General features: G+C 43.6%; 1 protein-coding gene across 9 annotated transcripts in view; it reads right to left on the minus strand.

Moving 5' to 3' along the window:
• The window catches only part of EDRF1 (erythroid differentiation regulatory factor 1), a 40142-nt gene that overhangs the window by 18077 nt on the left and 1544 nt on the right, over nucleotides 1-20521 (minus strand). For 5 of the 9 annotated variants that reach the window (XR_010318040.1, XR_010318039.1, XM_023559810.2 and 2 more), the window contains exons 2-16: nucleotides 20193-20401; nucleotides 18972-19038; nucleotides 18195-18320; nucleotides 17025-17149; nucleotides 16619-16775; nucleotides 12530-12631; nucleotides 12127-12248; nucleotides 11319-11430; nucleotides 9030-9177; nucleotides 8846-8954; nucleotides 8412-8523; nucleotides 6467-6733; nucleotides 2759-2830; nucleotides 2321-2471; nucleotides 43-231 (exon numbers count right to left, since the gene is read on the minus strand). Coding sequence is in view for 7 of the 9 variants with exons in the window: in XM_023559810.2 (XP_023415578.1) it covers nucleotides 43-231; nucleotides 2321-2471; nucleotides 2759-2830; nucleotides 6467-6733; nucleotides 8412-8523; nucleotides 8846-8954; nucleotides 9030-9177; nucleotides 11319-11430; nucleotides 12127-12248; nucleotides 12530-12631; nucleotides 16619-16775; nucleotides 17025-17149; nucleotides 18195-18320; nucleotides 18972-19038; nucleotides 20193-20401 (2068 nt within the window). In the remaining 2 variants the exon portion in view is untranslated. Of the gene's footprint in view, nucleotides 1-42; nucleotides 232-2320; nucleotides 2472-2758; nucleotides 2831-6466; nucleotides 6734-8411; nucleotides 8524-8845; nucleotides 8955-9029; nucleotides 9178-11318; nucleotides 11431-12126; nucleotides 12249-12529; nucleotides 12632-16618; nucleotides 16776-17024; nucleotides 17150-18194; nucleotides 18321-18971; nucleotides 19039-20192; nucleotides 20402-20521 lie in introns of those variants that run through there. The other 4 variants (XM_064269191.1, XM_064269190.1, XM_023559811.2 and 1 more) reach the window with 4 other exon arrangements.

Below are 20521 nucleotides of genomic sequence, written 5' to 3' on the forward strand. Positions count from 1 at the left end.
GCTCAATCAATGGCTACCCCACAGTCAATTACAACAGCTTACCATGGCTCTGCAAAGCTAACTTAATGTATCGTAGCGCTCTCCCGTATTTCTGAAGACTCATAGCCGCATCAGACAAAACGTAGTAGGCCTTTGATGACTTGAGAATCAGCTGCAGTTTCATCTTATGTTGCCAAGAGCCGGGGATCATCCCAGATTGGCTGGAGTAGTTACCCTTCTGAAGGGAGCCCACTATGACACAAGGACAAAGCAGCACATTTCATTTGCATGTAAGTCTCACTATAAAAAAATACGTTGTTTCCAAATAAAAACGCTCCACCCTTAAGCACTATTGCTACAAACCTGGTAACTGCTGCGCTTTACTGCTTAAAGGCAATACAGTGGCCGGTGTGCAAACAGGATCTCGTGTGGAATTTCTGAAGGTAGGCTTCACTGCCATCGTCAACCCTTCCTTCTCTCTCAGGGTCACTGACAGAGCTACACTCGTGACAGACACCGCTTCCTTTCTCCAGTCTATGCCAACAAGCATACCTTCCCAAGGCACAGCTCTAGTCACAACACCTGTTCTGAAACACTGACAGGCTTCTCAGCACTTAGCAGACCACGGTGAAGCACCTTAGCCCGCTTCCCAAGCTGCAGCCTTTCACTTACCTCCTACCACCCAAACTATCCATCAGTCTAAGCTAAGCTCCTACTTGTTCCTGCGCACAGGCCCCTTTTCCTGTCTCCTATCTTCACTGTCTCCTCTCTCAGGAATACTCTTTATTTATGGCCAGCCCATCACTACCTCTCTTCATTCAACAAATGATCACTTTCATGCCAACCCCCATGCTAGGCACTAGAAACAGTGCTGTTAAGTTCTATGGCCTCTGTCCTTAGACATGGAACAGACTAGAGGGGGAGCTGGGCTGATGACATAAACCACAAAGGAGTACTCAGTGTAATCCCAGAGGTGAGAACAACAGGCTGTGGGAACATGCCCTCCTCCCCAGCTGTAAGACTCCTCAGTTTTTGATCAGCTACAACACAGGGACCTTTCAGCAATGAAGGATACTTAGTCTCTATTATGGTCTTGCTGGTGTATCTATTTGTTTCTCTGCTACTATGTTACATAAACTCCTTAGAGGTGAGGAAACACGTTTTCCAACTGAATAAACACTGAGTTTCCCGTATGAGGCACCCTGAGAAAACTCAAGAGGAGGAAGACGGAGCCCTTGCTCACAACTGTGTGTACGTGACCCTTTAACACTGGTAACTACGACATGGGCAGGCTTCAGCGAACGCTCACAGCTCAAAATGGTGGGGAATCGAGTAATTCTGACACGGGACAGGAGTTTTAAACTCGAGCAGGATTTTCAACAGGGGAGGTGGGAAGGGAAGGAGAGACAGAAAAGGCACTAGAGAAAAAAAGTACCATGAAAAAGGCACAAAGACATCAAAAGTCCTGGTGTGGTTCTCCTCATCACACGTGAGCTCCAGCACCCAGGAAGTGCTATGTAAAGGTTGAGAAAATAAATCTCTCTACCCACCCCCAGCTATTTCTATTTATGGAAAAAAAAAAAAAGTCCAGATAGCCCTCGTTATTATTTCAAACACAGAGACTTTCAAAACATTTTTTCAAACAACTGAAATTGATTCGAAAGCGGGGATAAGGTTGGAAAAACAAATACGACTTAGAATAAAATAAACAAGAAATTTAAGATTTGTTTCAAAGTCCACATGTTCTTCATGAAGTGACGTTCCAGGAGAACAAATGAGATAATTCATAAATGGCATTCCCAGGTTGTTCCTGTACTATGAGGTAACAGCAGCTACCACTTCTGTGGTGTTTACGGTGTGTACTGTTTTAAGCACTTCACATATCACCTCACTTAATCCTTTGTCACAACCCTTGAAAGTAGCTACTATTACTGTCTCCATTTTGAGACACAGAAAACAAGGCTCACAAAGGTGGAACAACTTGCCTGACCAAAGTCAAGGTTCAAAGCTGGGCAGTCTGGCTCCCAAGTCCATGCCCTGAAATGCTCCACCACTTTCACTGCCGTAGGGGTCCCCTAGGAAAACCCTACCAGGCTGAAGGAGCTCCTCACGGAGGGTAACGGGGAGAATCAGGGTTCTTATGTTTCCACTAGAAATCTCTATGAAGGATAGCAATTATCCTGCTCTGTTTTATATTTGAAATGAAGAGATATTTCCCCCTACTTCTCATTCACACGATACCCTTTTCCTAAATTCCTTTCAGTGAATGCCTTAATACAAGTCTGTTGTTGATCAGTACCCATATATCACTCTATTGAAAGGTATATCAAATTCAACTTACTTTTGTCCAGAAACAAGGCCATCTGCTTCTCCAGGCCCTCAGGACCCCCCCGGGTAGACTCATCTTCGTATTTTAGTGGAATTGGGGTGTTGGGATCTGCTGCGGGAAGGTCGCTTTCCTTCTTGATGCTGCTATCCACGGATTTCAAGCCCTTAACAAAGGAAACACATTTGCTACTAACTTAACCAAGTTCAACTGAACACTAAATAGAAAGTAGTATCTAGACTACATGCTGAATAAATTCAGGAGGACTTCTGTTTTGAAAACAGACTTTAAAAACTAAGTTTGATCTGAAAGGTCTAGGAAAAACGAACTAGCTTTTCATTTTAAACTTAAAGAAAAAAAAATCACGGCAGAATAGCAGACACTGCTGAACGAGTGCTATGTGCACGTCAAATCCGAATTTTACTGAAGAGTGAAGACTAAACTTGAACTCACCTCCAGAACGTAGCTAAGAACCATTCTACAGCGCTCTTCTATGTCATGGCAAACCGGAAATGCACAACTCGGCTTCAGAAACAAACATTTAAAACGATTAATATGCCACCGATGCAACAGATCCCTGGGGTCTCATCTCCTGGGAACTACCATAGGTCAGCACTGGGGGCAGCCGTGGGTTGGGGACTACCATAGGTCAGCACTGGGGGCAGCCGTGGGTTGGGGACTACCATAGGTCAGCACTGGGGGCAGCCGTGGGTTGGGAACTACCATAGGTCAGCACTGGGGGCAGCCGTGGGTTGGGAACTACCATAGGTCAGCACTGGGGGCAGCCGTGGGTTGGGAACTACCATAGGTCAGCACTGGGGGCAGCCGTGGGTTGGGAACTACCATAGGTCAGCACTGGGGGCAGCCGTGGGTTGGGAACTACCATAGGTCAGCACTGGGGGCAGCCGTGAGTTGGGGACTACCATAGGTCAGCACTGGGGGCAGCCGTGAGTTGGGGACTACCATAGGTCAGCACTGGGGGCAGCCGTGGCTTGGGGACTACCATAGGTCAGCACTGGGGGCAGCCGTGGGTTGGGAACTACCATAGGTCAGCACTGGGGGCAGCCGTGGGTTGGGACTACCATAGGTCAGCACTGGGGGCAGCCGTGGGTGGGGAACTACCATAGGTCAGCACTGGGGGCAGCCGTGAGTTGGGACTACCATAGGTCAGCACTGGGGGCAGCCGTGGGTTGGGAACTACCATAGGTCAGCACTGGGGGCAGCCGTGAGTTGGGACTACCATAGGTCAGCACTGGGGGCAGCCGTGGGTTGGGAACTACCATAGGTCAGCACTGGGGGCAGCCGTGGGTTGGGACTACCATAGGTCAGCACTGGGGGCAGCCGTGGGTTGGGAACTACCACAGGTCAGCACTGGGGGCAGCCGTGGGTTGGGAACTACCATAGGTCAGCACTGGGGGCAGCCGTGGGTTGGGAACTACCATAGGTCAGCACTGGGGGCAGCCGTGGGTTGGGAACTACCATAGGTCAGCACTGGGGGCAGCCGTGGGTTGGGAACTACCATAGGTCAGCACTGGGGGCAGCCGTGGGTTGGGAACTACCATAGGTCAGCACTGGGGGCAGCCGTGAGTTGGGAACTACCATAGGTCAGCACTGGGGGCAGCCGTGGGTTGGGAACTACCATAGGTCAGCACTGGGGGCAGCCGTGAGTTGGGAACTACCATAGGTCAGCACTGGGGGCAGCCGTGGGTTGGGAACTACCATAGGTCAGCACTGGGGGCAGCCGTGAGTTGGGACTACCATAGGTCAGCACTGGGGGCAGCCGTGGGTTGGGAACTACCATAGGTCAGCACTGGGGCAGCCGTGGGTTGGGAACTACCATAGGTCAGCACTGGGGGCAGCCGTGAGTTGGGAACTACCATAGGTCAGCACTGGGGGCAGCCGTGAGTTGGGAACTACCATAGGTCAGCACTGGGGGCAGCCGTGAGTTGGACACGACTTGACAAGCAACAGGCTTTGGTTTTTGGTACAAAAATCGATAATTCAGAAATCTGCCTGTGTATTCAGCCTAGTGAAGTACTGTCTTTGTTGTAGATTAAATTGCTATAAACATCATCAACAAAAACCTTGTTTAACAAAAAGATCTTCCAGCATATATATTGCTTTAAGTATTTAAACTTCAGAAAATAATTCTGTTATGACAAAAACGCGAGAAGGTGAGTCGTAAGTAGTCTTTCAGATAAGTGCACAGTGATCTGTTAGGTGGGCTGGACTCCTGGTTAGGACTGACACTTGGTAAGGCACAGTTAACAAGATCACCAGGTTAGCTATGTTCAGTATCAGCAGTGGTCTCACTGCATAACATAACTGACACTCACTTAGGAGCACAACCAGGAAGAGCATCCACCTACTAAGAGACTGTTAGGTGTAGGGGTCTCTGCCAGGCAGTTCATTTCACTGACTCCTGTGAGGTGACATTTTACTCTCACTGTCCAGAAGGGAAGTGGGCGGTGCTAGGCAGCCTGCCTGAGGACACAGGGAGCAGCTGGGGAAGCCGGGACTCTGAAGCCCTGCTGCCTGACACCAAGAAGACAACGCTAACTAACTAAAGACGTGTTCACGTGGAAGCCTGTGACTGCACCAGCACTTCAGGTGCTGACAGAAAGGGCCGCCGCTAACTCCCCCAAGTCTTTAATTACCACCTAGTTGCACTGCAAGTCCAGGGTCTTGGGATATGATGCAGTTTCCCAAATACACGTGACTTCTGTAATCGATTTTGTTTATAATCAGAAAAATATTTTTTACTCCCTTGTGAGATTCAAGCTGAAAGTGAACTAAAATTTAGATGGACAGCTGATGACTTTCTCCCATAGTCATTTAGTGAATACTCACTGAGAGCCACTATGAGTTCCAGACCTGGGAGACACAAGGCTGCCCATACGCTCAGGGAGCTTCTGTTTTAGTGAAGGGAGACAGACACAGACAAATAGGAACTTCAGATACAGGTGAGCTCCACAAAGGAGATATAGATGGGTATCGGGGGAGGTGGCATGAAGACAGCACATCCTGGCTATGGTGGCCAGGGAAGGTCTCCCTGAGGAAGCGAGATCCAGCCAAGGCTTAAAGCTGAGAAAAAGGCAGCCATGCAAAGGTCTGGGAAAGAGATGTCATGGCAGGAGCTACTGCAAACACAAAGGCCCTCCAATGGAAATGACTGATGACCTGAGAGACAGGAAACAAGCCAGCATGGCTAAGTCCACATGGCCAATAATGCAGGGGAATCGAAGGAAGGAAGAGAAGGTCAGAAAGATAGGCAGTGTATTAGGGTGACAGAGAGATGTCCTCTCAAAAGCTTATTTCAATATAGTTTCTGTCTGAAGTTAAACGCAGAGCTTAAACCAAGAGATTATCTGGAAACATGACCGTGCTTCATTCAGCGGTCAGAGCCCTTTTACGGCTGACCTGGATGTAAACACAGGGAGGGAGAACCGGAAAAAAAAACCAAAAAAGCCAAACCCGTTGCTGTCGAGTAGATCCTGACTCACAGCGACCCTACAGGACAGAGTAGAACTGCCCCACAGAGTTTCCAAGGAGCGCCTGGTGGATTCAAACTGCAATTATAATTTAGAAAACCGAAACATAATTGTAATGTCTCCGCAAAGACTGTTAGCAGGACAGTCAAGACATCCACACCAAGAGAAACCTGAAGGGTAGGGAGCTGTTTGGATCTCTCCGGCCCTGACCAGGGCAGGGGCAGGTCCAGTCTGGCTACCACCACCAGGGGCACTGAGAATGGACTTTCTGCAGCCCTCTAGACACAGAGAGCCATCCCTTCCTACTCTGACTCTGCGTTCACCAAGCAACTCTACATCCAGTTCCTCAGCAATCGAAAGCTGCACAGACGTGCCTGTTGAGCAGTCATGACTTGCTCGAAGGGAAAATACTCCAGGTGTCAATGACTCTACTGATACCTGCTTTATACATTAGTCCACCGTAAGTTTGCATCATGTGGGCCAGTTACCCTGAGGCAATTATAAACCCAAGTTCTAGGATTCATAAAGCTAAGGCTTACTAGACCCTGGACAATGAATTTACTGAAGTTTGCCACCTACTGAGAACCTGACTGACAGCCTAATAAACTATATTCAATGAACAACAGTTTTTCCATGGATAAAATTTTCATAGAAACTATAACATGCTTACTCTGATTTGATGAATGGACTTGTATTTTTCAGGCACTGACAACTCTCCAACCGACTTAATTATAGCTACGGCCTTGCTGTCCTCTGACGGAGCAGATCTGGTGCCGTAGGCTCCATTGTCATCGCTGTCCGGCAGCTCCTCCTCCTCCTCCTCTTCACTGTAGCTTTCGTCAGAGTTCTCATTTAAAGGAGAGTCTGAACTTTCTTCTTTTTTAGGTTCATCCAATTGAAAAAGTTCTGAAAGCATGTAATTGGCTGAAGCAATAATCTTATAAGAAGAAAAAAAAAGAAAAGGAAGAAATATGTGTGACTGTTACCCAAACTGAGCACTCTAGAGAAGGAATTTCATTCCCATGCTGACGAATGCCAGGAAGGAGGTCTGCCAGCAGGCTGCTTTGCCAGGGGAAAGTGGACGAACAGAAACATACAGAACGTTCTCCACTCAAAGTTATGAAGACTCTGGGTGTGCTCTGTAAAATCCTTCTGGGTTGAGCTGTTTCTGACTTCCTGTAATTATTCCATCCCCAGCCCTCCCTCTCAGATGTGGCAACTGTGACTCAGTGGAGACCAACAAAAGAGCTTTAAGTGTGGCATGATGTAACTAAAGTATTAGCGAGACATCACGCCATGCCAAATGAAAAAGCAAATCTTCTCTTTACAACCTATGAGCTCATGCGACTTTACCGTTAACAAAACTGGCTGTTGTCAAATTGATTTGGACTCATGGTGACCCTAGAGGAGCGAACAGAACTGCCCCATAGGGTTCCTAGGCTGTAATCTTTTATGGGAGTGGACTGTCACATCTTTCTCCTACGGAGCGGCTGATGGGTTCAAACTACTGACCTGTCGGTTAGCAGTCAAACGCTTAATCACTGCACTACCAGAGCTCCTTATCATTGATCAGCAACTAATGTTTACTATATGACCTACGGTTCTGGGAGAACGCCAGCTAATGATCAAGAGTCCATCCTGACAGCTCTTACATTTAGTATATTACCATTTATCTACTCTGTTATTTGTTATTAAGCAATTCTTAAAGACACTCAGCCCATTTTCTAACTTGCACATAAACCATGCAAGTTCCACTACACACCACTACTCAATCAGAAGATATTTAAGTCAGAAATTTTTTTGCCATTTTTCTTAAAAAATTTCTTCTCTGGATTTGGTCTCTAGGACAACCTATATCCCTAAATTGGGTGTGATAATTAAAATTAACTTGGATCTTAAAAAGAAAAAAAGTACTTATATTACTGATTTTGACAGCACTGGGTTTTGGGGATATTACTGATTTAGATAGCATAAAACAATTAGCTTTCTACAGAAAGATACAACTGTGACATTCAGATGACGGAGGGTAAGAGTTGCATAAAACTGTGGGAAGCATGACAGATTATTGTAAGGGATGCTTTTATACACTGAAGTACATAACGTGTATCTCATCTATGCTAACAGAGTGATAACAAGGTTGATTAGGGTAAGTGGATCTTTTAAGAGATACTTAAAGCTTCCCACCTTCTAGTAGTGAAAGAAAACCAGCACAACTGTTAGAATTGCATGAGTTTTAAATTTATAGAGCTGTACCGTCCCACAGAAATGCTATGCAAGCCAAAAAAGAAGTTTAAAGTTTCTAGTAACCATGTTAAAAAGAAGTACTTGGTGAGATGAATTTTAATAATATATTTAATCCAATAAATACAATATATTATCATTTCAACATGTACTGTGTAGACGCAAACACACACATCAAAATTCATGTGTGTTTACATTACAGCATATCTCAGCTCAGGTGAGGCACATTCCAAGCGTGGGACAGCCACACGTGCTCAGTGGCTACCCCATCAGACGGGACGGAGCAGTCATACAACATGAACAGAAATCCTCATTTACTGTCCAGGCAGCAATGCTAGAATGGCTTTTAGAGAACATACACATGGTCATCTTACTTGAGGATGCCTGCCCTTGTCCAACAACTTAACACAATTAAGGAGCAACGTCCTAATGGTCCCATAGTGCTTCTTATTTTGATTCTTCTTCACCATCATGTTGCAAGCAACCCTAAAAAGGAAGTTGAAATCAGCTTTACTCCCCATTCATCGTTCTCTACAAGACTCAAGTCTAGGGGGCCTCTCACTTCCAAGGGAATAAAGGCTATGAGAAACACCTAACTGAATGTTGTACTTTACCTCGCCACCGCCCCCCACCCAAAAAATAGTTATACTGCTTTCACAGGAGAGCTGAGTACATTTGCTACAGTCCAAATAGGTACATACATTTTTAAAATATTTAAAGCCTGGGCTTAGATGGTGTGGCTGCTTGCTCTAACATTTTAAACGATAAGGCTAGCTACTTCCTCATCTTAAATTCTGAAAGCACTCACTTATACAAGAGAATGGCCACTGGCATTGTGAATGGATTTTGGTATTTGTCTTCAGTTTCTTCACAAAGAGTTGTAAGATCATACAGCTTCACTATATCACTGCCACTCGCTGAAAAGAAAAATAAACCTCATTTTACAGTAGTCACCCAAACTAATTATTTAGTTCATTCGAGAATTCGCTTACCTTTAAATAGCCAATAGGTATGTCCTTCTTTGGTACAATTTGATTTAAGAAATGATAAAATATTCTGTGCAATGTCCTTTATGACTTTAGTAGAAAAATTAGAATTTTCCAAATTGGGAATCTCTTCTGTCTTGATCATTTCGTACTTCTGTAAAACACCGATGGGGGGCAGTTTAAAAGAAACCTAGGCAGCGACACTTCTCTTATTAAAAAGCAGCCAAACACATAAATCCTACATGCTGCTGACCATCTCCTTCCTTAGAGCATGCCCCTCCTGGAGGCTACACCACGCTCTTCTAGCTCCCCCCTCACTTGGAAGGCCCCTCCCTCCTCATTCGCATGGGGAAAGGCCCAGTGTTTGATACTAGTGAAATCCTCTGGTGGCGCGATCTAACAGGAGCCAGGCAGATGGTGCCTCCGTTGACTTCTCAAGCCCCATCCTCTTCAAAAAGCTCACCGGGCATTTTGATGCGTTCCTCACACTGAACACGTGGTGAAAACAAACATATGGCTTTCCCTGCCTAGGCCAGTTCAACGCTCCATTTCAGATAATCTGCCACCATTACTCTAGTCTCCGAGTCTCTGAAACCTGAAGTCCCCTTTGACTCTTCCTTACCCACTGCCCCCACCAATACCTCACACCCCACCACTAAATGGCCTTTTATTAAGCGTTGCCACTTTTACGGTGATGGTATAACCAAACCTGTTGCCTTCGAGTCAGTTTTGACTCATAGTGACCCTATGGGATAAAGCAGAACCACCCCACTGGGTTTCCAAGGAGCAGCTAGTGGATCTGAACTGCTGACCTTTTGGTTAGCAGCCGAACGCTTAACCACTGTGTAACAGGGCTCCTGATGGTGTAACAGTGGGTCTCAATCAAGGCCCAATCAGCATCACCCACGAAGCTCTACAAACACATCCCACCCCTCCCACGGGACTGAGGGCCCAAGCAGGTATATTTTCTAAGAGGCCATGGATGACTCTGGTGCACACCGCAGGTCAAGAATCACTGGGCTGGAGGACAATGGCCTCAGACAGGCTGAGATACTGGCACCATCAATCTCCCAAGCAACGAAGCCCTGGGCAACTCACTTGGGCTCCCTGCTCCTCAGTCTTCCTCTCTATCCAAAGGAGATAATAGCACACAGGTAGCTAAGAAGACCCAATAAGTAACGCACTTGCTTTTAGTAAAGTGTCTGAAACAAAAAGAAGCACTCAGGAAGTGCTAGCTGTTACGACCACGGTTGATAGTACCTCCTCCGCAGTATACTTGCAAAAGTAGTGCAGTGCCTAACCAGTCTGTCTCCAAATCTTCCCTGCCTGCCCTATATGCTAGCTCTAAATTAATATCCCAACACAATGCATTTCTCCTTCCAGATGCAAAGCCTTTATTGATAGCAGATCACCAACTAAACCAAGTCCAAAGTCCTCAGCTTTATATTCAAGACTTTACATTATTTGACCATGACTTTCTTAACCTCATTTCCAACTCTTCTGTTACCTGAATCCTATGTTTCACAAACTGGATTCATCACCATTCTCCATCCACTTAGTTACAGTAGCCTTTTAAAATACACCGCTTTATTTTTTTAGAACCTATTATTCAAGACCCAGTAAAAAGTGCCACTTCTCCCATGATGCCTTTCTTTTCATACCAAAATAGAAGTGATCTCAAGCTCTCTGACATCCAGACTTCCCAGGGCATGCTACACTTTTAGTACTCACCCATCTTCTACTTTTCTCTCTGCACATCCTTATTTTCTAACACATCATAACTTTCTGAATAATGATGAAATCTGAGTCTTTGTTTTCCTCTGGCATTTACAATGGGAACAAAGTGCCTTGCAAACAGTGCGTGCTCAATAAGTAATTTGTGAAATTAGCTATCTACCTCATGCCGTTTTCTCAGTGGCCTTGTCCCCGCTAGAACTCTGCACATGCTGAGTAGATATTTGTATACTGAAGAAATGCCTTCATTGTGTAAACATTTCCAGGTAATTTACTGCGGGTGTCTGACATTAAAAATTAGAGTTCTATAGCTACAAATGTAGGCTGCAGTGTATTTACAACCTTCCCACAAATTACCTGTGAGGCTACACTCCTGTAACATCTAGAATTCTGACGTTGCCAACTTAAGAGTGAAAACATCCCAATTTCAGTTTACTCACAGCGCTCTTCCCTGCCTAAAATACATCTTAGTTTCTAAGGGCCTTAAATGCTTTGGTGAGGCGCTCTGGGGACTGCTGTGCACAGAAGAGGTTTGCAGACAAGAGTGAGGCTGTATCTTACCTGCACAATTCCATTCACATGGAAACACATCACAAGCTCTGGCACGTTGCATATCAAGTTGTCCAGCCAGTAGTCAATTCCAGTTAGCACATTAATTGGTTTGTTGTTATCCCTAAAAAGATACAATTCTAGTGTTATTCGGTTTAATTAGGATGTTCTACCATGAATCATCTGAGACGTTCTCCCCATTTAGATATCTGAAGCTACTCTCCTGAGATGGAAGATGCCACGTGCGCTGAGGAGATGTGCACAAACAGCCCAGTCAACGTATTTACGGAAGCTCTGTTTGCCATTTCTCACTAGTTTATCCACAAGGACTCGGTCAGACGAGAGGGGATCCTGCTGGCAGCTGGCTGTGAGGACGCGCCATGCTCCTCAGACTAGCTGAGGTGAGAGACTGACCACCACACATAATAACGCCCAGGTCACAAGTCACACTGGCTGCTACAGGCAAGCTAGGGCACTAAGAAAAGTGCTCACAGTTAGTTAATAGGAAGGCAGTAAAAATCTTCCTTAAGTAATTAAATACATTATGCTGTACTCTCACAAGCTGAAGATTCAGACACAAGAACAGGCCAGTCCATTTAGTTAAGAACTAGAATAAAGACTGAACTACAGGGCTTTCAGCATTTTCTGATCATAGCGCCTTCCTTATTGTGGCCACTTCAGTTGGCAGGGGTGGGGGTGGGGGTGGAGAAACCTAGAAAAAGAGGATGCCCAAATAGAGAAGTGAAAGCAGACGGAACACTGATTCTAAGGGAAGAATTCAAACAATTTAAGACCAAGGAAGGATACAACTTTGAGTTACCTGAGACGTAAGCTGACAGCTGGATACCTGCCGCCTCCAAATATAGGCATGTTGGAGCCGACTAGCATATGTATGTCTTCAAACGTCCACAAAATATTCCGAACAAAATCATTTTTAAGACCCTTTGATTCAAAATAAAATAGGAAATATTATAATAATCAGAAGAGCCATAATCCTCCCCCCCCCCCACCCCCGTGATCCACAAAAAAGACTAGAAAAAGGAAAAGACAAAGGAAACAATAGAAATTAAAGTCACAGAACTGGAACATGACAGGGAGGCTTTAGAAAGTGATTTCTAGGACCAAGTGGATTTTTCCCCCAACCAACTCCAATCTGGACAAGTTGCGAGTGATATCGTAGCCTGGGATTCGCTGTCTCAGCCTGGGGGCCATGGAAAGCATACCTGACTGTTCTCCCCATCATTGAACAAAGTTGTCAGGTTCTGTTCTTTGGGTGCTGAGGCCACATGCCCCACTATGTACGAGGGCTCAAAAGGCTCACTCTCCTGTGAAAAGTCCAAGGGTAAGGGTGATTCTGCGGCCATCACTGCTAAAAAATGGCCCATTTTTAGAGTACAACCCAAACATTCAAAGCAGACACCTCAAATGTACTGTTGTGAGTTCAGACTAACACAAATTATTAACCCTCGTCACAGGGTAGCTCGCTTCAGCTCTTCATTATCACAGCAACCATATAATAACCTAATCATCTTTACACAGATCTTACTCAGTCGATAGAGACGAAAGCATTCAAAGATTTTCATTTCTCTTTTTTTGGTGGATGCGAGTATCATGCTCGTTCAGTCCACCCCATCTCTACCGAATTTAAACGTTCCTAAACCTGTCATGTTTTTAAAAGACACTCATCTTTAGAAAAATCTCTAGTTTAGCATTTCTTAATATGTGTTTTGCTGACTTCAGGATACTGTGGTTTAAAGTCGGGAAAGGTGTGCATCAGAGTTGTATCCTTTCACCATGCTTATTCAATCTGTATTCTGAGCAAATAATCGGAGAAGCTGGACTATATGAAAAAAGACGTGGCATCAGGATTGGAGGAAGACTCATTAACAACCTGCAATATGCAGATGACACAACCTTGCTTGTAGAAAGTGAAGAGGACTTGAAGCACTTACTAATGAAGATCAAAGTCTACAGCCTTCAGTATGGATTACACCTCAACATACAGAAAACAAAAGTCCTCACAACTGGACCCATAAGCAACATCATGATAAATGAAGAAAACACTGAAATTGTCAAGGATTTAATTTTATTTGGATCCATAATCAATGCCCATGGAAGCAACAGTCAAGAAATCAAACAACATATTGCACTGGGCAAATCTGCTCCAAAAGACCTCTTTAAAGTGTTGAAAAGCAAAGATGTCACCTTGTAAGACTAAGGTGCACCTGAACCAAGTCATGGTGTTTTCAATAGCCTCATATATATGCAAAAGCTGAATATGAGTAAGGAAGTCCAAAGAAGAATTGCCGCCTTTAAATTGTGCTGTTGGCAGAGAATACTGAATATACCATGGGCTGCCAAAAGAATGAACAAATCTGCCTTGGAAGAAGTACAGCCAGAATGCTCCTTAGAAGCAAGGATGGCGAGACTTAGTCTCACATACTTTGGACGTGTTTTCAGGAGGGACCAGTCCCTGGAGAAGGACATCATGCTTGGTAAAGGAGAGGATCAGCAAAAAAGAGGAAGACCCTCAAGGAGGTGGACTGACACTGTAACTGCAATAATGGGCTCAAACACAGCAACGACTGTGAGGATAGTGCAGGACCAGCCAGTGTTCCGTTCTACTGTACTTAGGGTCCCTGGGAGTTCGGAACTGACTTGATGGCACCTAACAACGTGTGTTTCACAGAATACCAGCCCCTTGGATACTCAATAAGAACTTTCCAGAGTCAAGTTTGAAAACTGCTGCGTACTGCATGGTCCCTGTTGGAGAGCAGCAATGTCTTTTGGTGTTAGAAATGACTCTAAGAGGACCTACAACAGAAAAATCTACTTTACCTCTGAATAATCTGGTCTTTCCTAATCTTTCTTCATCTGAGGCCACTTTTTGTTCTTAATACATTCTGTGGGATATATGTTGGAAAGCACCTGGGAAGGGGGTGTCTGACACTGGGAGACTACCATTCCATTTTCCAACCATGAGGACAACTGCCATTAAGTGATATCACAATTTCTACGGTGGCCAAAAAGCAACACTACTTTAAATCTTTAATGTCAGTGCCACATGCACCTGTGTGCTGCTTCTTCCAAGTGTAAGCCAAGAGGCTTAGCACCTGCCTGCGCAGGTAAGCGAATGCTACTGCAGCACAGGTATCTCCCACTTTTGTTGTGTCTTGCCTTCTCCGTAAGAAGTTCAAATAACAGAACTTTGGATTCCTCTTTTACTATTTGTTTATATAGGCAAGTTCTCAACCTATGTACCAAGTCCCAAAATTATACTTGCCAGGTAGTTGCTTTTGTTGGACTTTAGCTCTAGGTTTCAACAGAGCTCTCGACGTTCCCCATAAAGGTTTGGCTTCAAGGCTATACCACAGGTACCTATTTAACCTCTGTCACCACTTAAATACAGGCCTCTGACTAGCAGTTTAGTTTTAGGAACAAGAATTCATGAGGTCATAGCTTAAAAAAAAAAGAAAACAGACCACTAAATGTTGAAACGGGCAGAAAAATACCCCAGAAAAGATTAATCCTACGCCAGGCTAGCTCTGCTCAGGAGTATGGCACAGCTAAGACAATCTGACTGAGCACAGGGTCTCCTAAACACATATGGTCCACGGGGAGTGAATATTGCTGTAAGAGCAGGTCTGAGTGTCAACCTAGCTCACCTTCACCAGCTGTGAGCCACGGAAACACATCTGCTTTTTATGAGCTTTAGCTTATTTGCAAAATAATGCAGTTTATTTACATCTGTAAACATGTACAATGATAGGCAGCTCCAAGGATGACAAAACACGTCATGTACACACGTACGTCAAAGTACCTGGCATAAGAGGCACTAATCATGCCCGTCTGCTTCCTCCACATGCAAGTTTACAAATCCCCAGATGCCTCCAAGTTTTCACAACAGCCCTTAAATGAGTGGCGAGGATAGAGAAGACTGAGAAACAGGTAGGAGGGGAGGAGTACTGTGTGGTCCTTTCTGTAAGGTGGGTGAGCAAGGAATACTAAAGTACTTTTGATTTCCTGTAGTGAAATATTATCACATACCAGGAAAGTAGAAAAAAAAAACAAAATAAAATATGATGACCAATTACCAAGCAAACTGCCCAAGTAACCACTGCCGAAGTCAGGGGGTAAAACCCCGCCAGAAGCCCAGCACCCACCTTCTCAATCACACACCGTCCCCACTGCCGGGGTTACCACTACAAGGACGTGAATGGCAACTACTTCCTTCCTTTTCCTTACAGTTTTCCCACCTCTGGAAGAAACGTATATATAGTATGTAGTTTCAGGAGACCACTTTTCCATCCTAAAACCTACTAATGCTAAAATGAACTTAAATATACTTGCTTCCTGTAACCCTGTAATTTGTGAAGATAGAAACAATCCCGTAAAATAGTGTTCAATATGTGAAAATATGTAACGAGGAAAAAACACAATTCACCAAGTTAAAGATCTTATTTTTTTGAAGTTACCAATACATTTTCCTGAAAAAAGACATGTCACAATTTACATCTATGGGCTTGTTTCACTGTTTGATAGACACTATAAGGACAAAAATAAACAAAGAAGAAATCAAGAACGTGAGACAGAATAGGCAACATATTGCACTCTCTCTCCCTTCCTACAAGTTCTGTACATGAACGTAAGAACCTCACCCAGAAAACCCTACAGGATGTTTCACATCTAACCAACAGAGGGTTCAGGTAGGAACGTCGGCATTTAAGTTACCAACAAACCTGTGGTCTTCATATGTGATGGGTACTCACTACATAGAAAGGAACCCTGGTGGCACAGGGGTTAAGAGCTTGGCTGCAAACCGAAAGGTCAGTGGTTCAAACCCAGGAGCTGCTCCTCGGGAGAAAGACGTGGCCCTCTGCTTCTGTAAAGATTTACAGCCTTGGAAACTCTATGGGGCAATTCTGCTTTGTCCCGTAGGGTCACTGTGAGTTGAAATCGACTCACAGGCAGTGGGTTTGCTTTGGGTTTACTACAATATACTACACTGGTAGCTGTATTACATATTATAATACTTTTAGGGAGATAATCCGCATTGAAAAATATTCTTATAAACTATTTTAAACACTAGTGAAAACTTTAAAATATTTTGAATTATTTAATTGAAAAAGAAAAAAAAAAACTGATCTACCCAATCATTTAACAGTTCTTATAAATTCTATTTTGAAAAACGAAACAAAGTGTTTTTTTTTTTTCCTGCTAGAAGTAAATGAATAGGATATTCTTCCTCATCTATTTTTATTAACAAGATAATTGGTTTTACCTGCTGAACTGGCACTTAAGTACTAACTGACCTGATTAGAAGCACTGGGATCTTCCGAAACTGAAGAAGGCACTTCAAATGGGGCAGGCCAGGAGGCCCCCTCCCTATCATGTGTCTGGTCTGGACTGGATGAGCCCTGCGGGTCCGCAGCAGAAGGCACGGGCTGAGCAGCTCCGTCACCATTGATACTAGCCAAATCAAAAATGAGATCCATCAAGTGGTTGCTGGAATTAATTTTATTTAACAGACTACAGGTTTTTAAAAACCAGATTCTGTAATTAAGCGCACATCTTGCAGAAAAGCAATGTAAGTAAAGTTTCACAATGTCACTGTGGCAAAACTTAAATACTTCCTTTACAAGCTCCGCATTAAATTTTAGACCAGAATTTCATTTCTCCTCTTAATTCTAAGATCAAAACGAACAAGTTGCGTAGTACCTGTAATACAAGAACTTGGAAAGGATAGCCTTCTGATACCAGTGCTCTTTGCTCTTCTTCTTCCTCTGCCATTTCTGGTCAATAAGTCTTTGATAAAACTCTTTCAACCACGTCCAGTCCCCAGTCTGAATAGCATAAGAAATTATTAAATAAATCCCGGAAGCATGTGGTCAAAACAATCTGTCATTAATTACTCTTCTATGGGAAATAGCCTTTATTTGTTGAATATTGTTTCAGAAGGGCGTACTCACGAAACACTCAACATTCTAGACTCACTTTACACAGCCTTTTGTGAGAAACCTCCCTGTCCTCTTCCTTGCCCTAAGCCAGGCTCTCCGTGATGTTTTCTTTGGCACCCGGGGTGAGCCCCACTATGCAGAGTACTGAACTGATCTATGCATGTGTTTGCAGACCCAGAGCTACTAGGCGAGGACTGTGGATTTTCACTGTCACATCCCAAGGCCTGCACAGTGCCTGGCACGTGCATATACACTCAACTGAGCCCTGGTCTTTTCAAACGGAAAAACATTCATTTTAAATATCAATTTAAACAACTGGATCTTATTTTCCTTTATCAAAGCATTGAGGAATACTCTTTACACAGTGGCCTATGCAGTGGTAGGGCCCATGACAAGATGGCACACGAGCCTTGAGAAATTCTACATCACTCCACCACTGCTACTGGATTTTACAAAAGTACCTATCTTTAACATGGGGAGGGGAGTCCTTTACCAACATGTAGTTTAGCCCTGTTCTAAGAGAATCGGCTAATTCTAATAACTATTCAGTCACAGGAATAACTTAACAGTGTCTGCATTTCCTGGTGGCCATGTTTCATGAATCTCTTTAATGGAGACATCAAAGGATTTTTCAAAATGTAATCTAGTCCCTTAAGCCTCTATACATTTTTCTCAACTTTCTTCAGTGGCTTCATCTTTTTCCTTGTAACAATCCTGGCTGTTGGTGTCAATAAAGTAATTTTCTTCCCCATTCTCTCTCTCCTACTTTTTCTATATTAAGGTTTTCTTTATCTTCAGTGAAACTTTTCATTTCTTGATTGCTGAGGCACTTGGCTATTTTTCCACTTTGGCTTTTCTCTGAAATAAAGTCATGTCTCTAGTGCTCTGCGGCTGTTAGAACAACGTGCCTGTGGTGGCCTCTCAGTGTTACCTGCGATGACCTCATGAACAGCTCCTGAATGTCGAGCTCGTCCAGCAAGAGCGTCCTTCCTATGCGGTGCACTGCCATGCTCACATGAGACTTGCTGTACGGAATCTTCAGGAGCTTTTTAATGTTCTGGAAAAATCAGAAGGAAAGAGAGTTTAGAAAGACTCGTTATGATTTTGGATCTTTCAAAGTTTATTCAACTTAAAAGCATAATAAACCTTATTTCCTCAAGGTTATATAAATGGTACTTCATGCAAATTGCTACACACAAACACATGGAAGACAGAGCTTGGAAGCCAGAAATACCTGCACTTTACAAATAATAACACGTTAACATACATGATGGTCAAACATTTATTTTTACACAACAGAATCTCTCAAAGTCAAGTATGTATAGGTCACACTGTTGCAATGACCTGGGCTTTTAGCAGATCAGATAAAACTGACCAACTAAAGATCGGCAGACTTTACTGAATTATCATTTCCAATTCTCCACAGGTAGCATATACAGGACAATCCCAAACATTATTATCAGTTTTAATCAATATCAACATAAATATTATTAGCACTGCCAGTGTTTTGGGGGCTGTTTCCTCCTCTTTAAAGACATGTTGTAAAGGATGCTATTTTAATAACTAAAAACACGTTCAATAATGAGATAGTATCATCTTATTTAATCACTAATTTCTTAGACTAACAGTTAATACAAAGCAGAGCAGGACATAAAACACCTAGCACAAAATACCCCCAAAACTGCATTACGCAATAAGTGACACTTACTTCAGAGTCGGAGACAACATCCACGTCATTTCCCACTGAATCAATGAAGTCGTATGCCATACCGAAGCTAACGAAGGGAAGAAGGCCAGGGGTTAAAAAGGGCACGCTCATAATGATGCAAGGCAAGTTTAAAAGTAGAGGACTGTATCTCATCACTCCCCAGACACATACTCCCCACTTCAACGTCTTGCAAATCGGAAGGCATGGCACTGTTACAGTCGACTGGCTTTTCCTTCTCAGTGGCGCATAAATAATGACACCTTTGATTTGATGAAATACAGTCATGATCATTAGAAACAATTAGTAAGGAACAATTAGCATAAAAGCACTTAATCACTATTTTTTATTTTGGTAATCATTAGACCGAAAAAATCTCTAAAAGAAAACAGCCAGTTCAGGATTTTATTCTTTTTAGGTGGGGAGACAAGAAAAACAAAACCAGGAAAACTTACCAAGATTTTAGTTTTGGGGATTGTGTCCCCCGTGAGGTAAAATGCTATTCTTTTAAAAAAATGTATGACACCAATTTGGCCAGAAGGAGAAAAGAAAAAAATAAACCCTAACTGAGCGTCAAACTTGTGTCAGGTACCTTATGAGGCAGGTACTGTACAAGGCACATCTATAGTTTACAAGCCTGAAAAGCACTCCATGTCACCGTTTTTCAGTTAGTAAGGGGCAGAGAGTCACTTTTAGGTCCTTTTTTTCCTCTACGACCTCAGGTCACTCTCTCAACTTTAAATACTGCCTGCAGAATTCCCAACAAGCGTCAGAGTCAAGCATGTACTGTCACCCAACATGCTGGGTTTCCTACAACAGGCTTTCTCAGCCCAGACAGTCCCCCTTTCTCCTTTGTTTAATGAAAAGCTCCACAGGACACTCAGGCAATTGTTAAAGGTTTTCCTCCTCAGGCATCACCCTGATTCTTGGTATTTAAATACTTGAAAGGCATGTAAATTGGTTAAAAATAAAACAGCTAATGGAATTTTAGTGATTAAAAGTCAGTTTTGTCAACAAGATGATGTAGACTTGAAAGAAGACAGCATATACAATCAAAATCTTCACGATATAATTCTAATGACGGGGAAAAAAAGGACCTGGAAAGTCAGATGTGATCTTTTTCTAAAGAGAAATTTTGGCAAGTTGATGGGCATTACAAATTAAAGTATTAAAATTTTAAGGAGGGTGGAGGGGCAGGTAAAAAGGCCTTCAATTAATATTTACCTTGAAAATGGCTTGCTTTTCTTACTATTGCCAAGAATGGTAGTTCCTGCAGGCCCAAGTCTGGCACTCTCCCGTAACCAGTTGGCAGGTGGGAGCTTCAGGTCAGTTTTCTCTTCCAGGCGGGCAAATGCTGTGCGAGGAGGGGCGGACGAGTATTTCACCACTGCTCGGCTCTTCACTTCATTGCCTCCAAGGAATAAAGCTGATCCCTAATTAGTATATTGAAGGAAACTTTAGTGACCGGTACTCAGAATTAAAACCCCACCTTATCGACTCGACGGCAGCGGGTTTTTTTTACACACACACAGACACCAGCGGCAGGCCTGGTA

Source organism: Loxodonta africana, chromosome 16 (assembly GCF_030014295.1).
Source record: "Loxodonta africana isolate mLoxAfr1 chromosome 16, mLoxAfr1.hap2, whole genome shotgun sequence".
Taxonomy (NCBI): domain Eukaryota; kingdom Metazoa; phylum Chordata; class Mammalia; order Proboscidea; family Elephantidae; genus Loxodonta; species Loxodonta africana.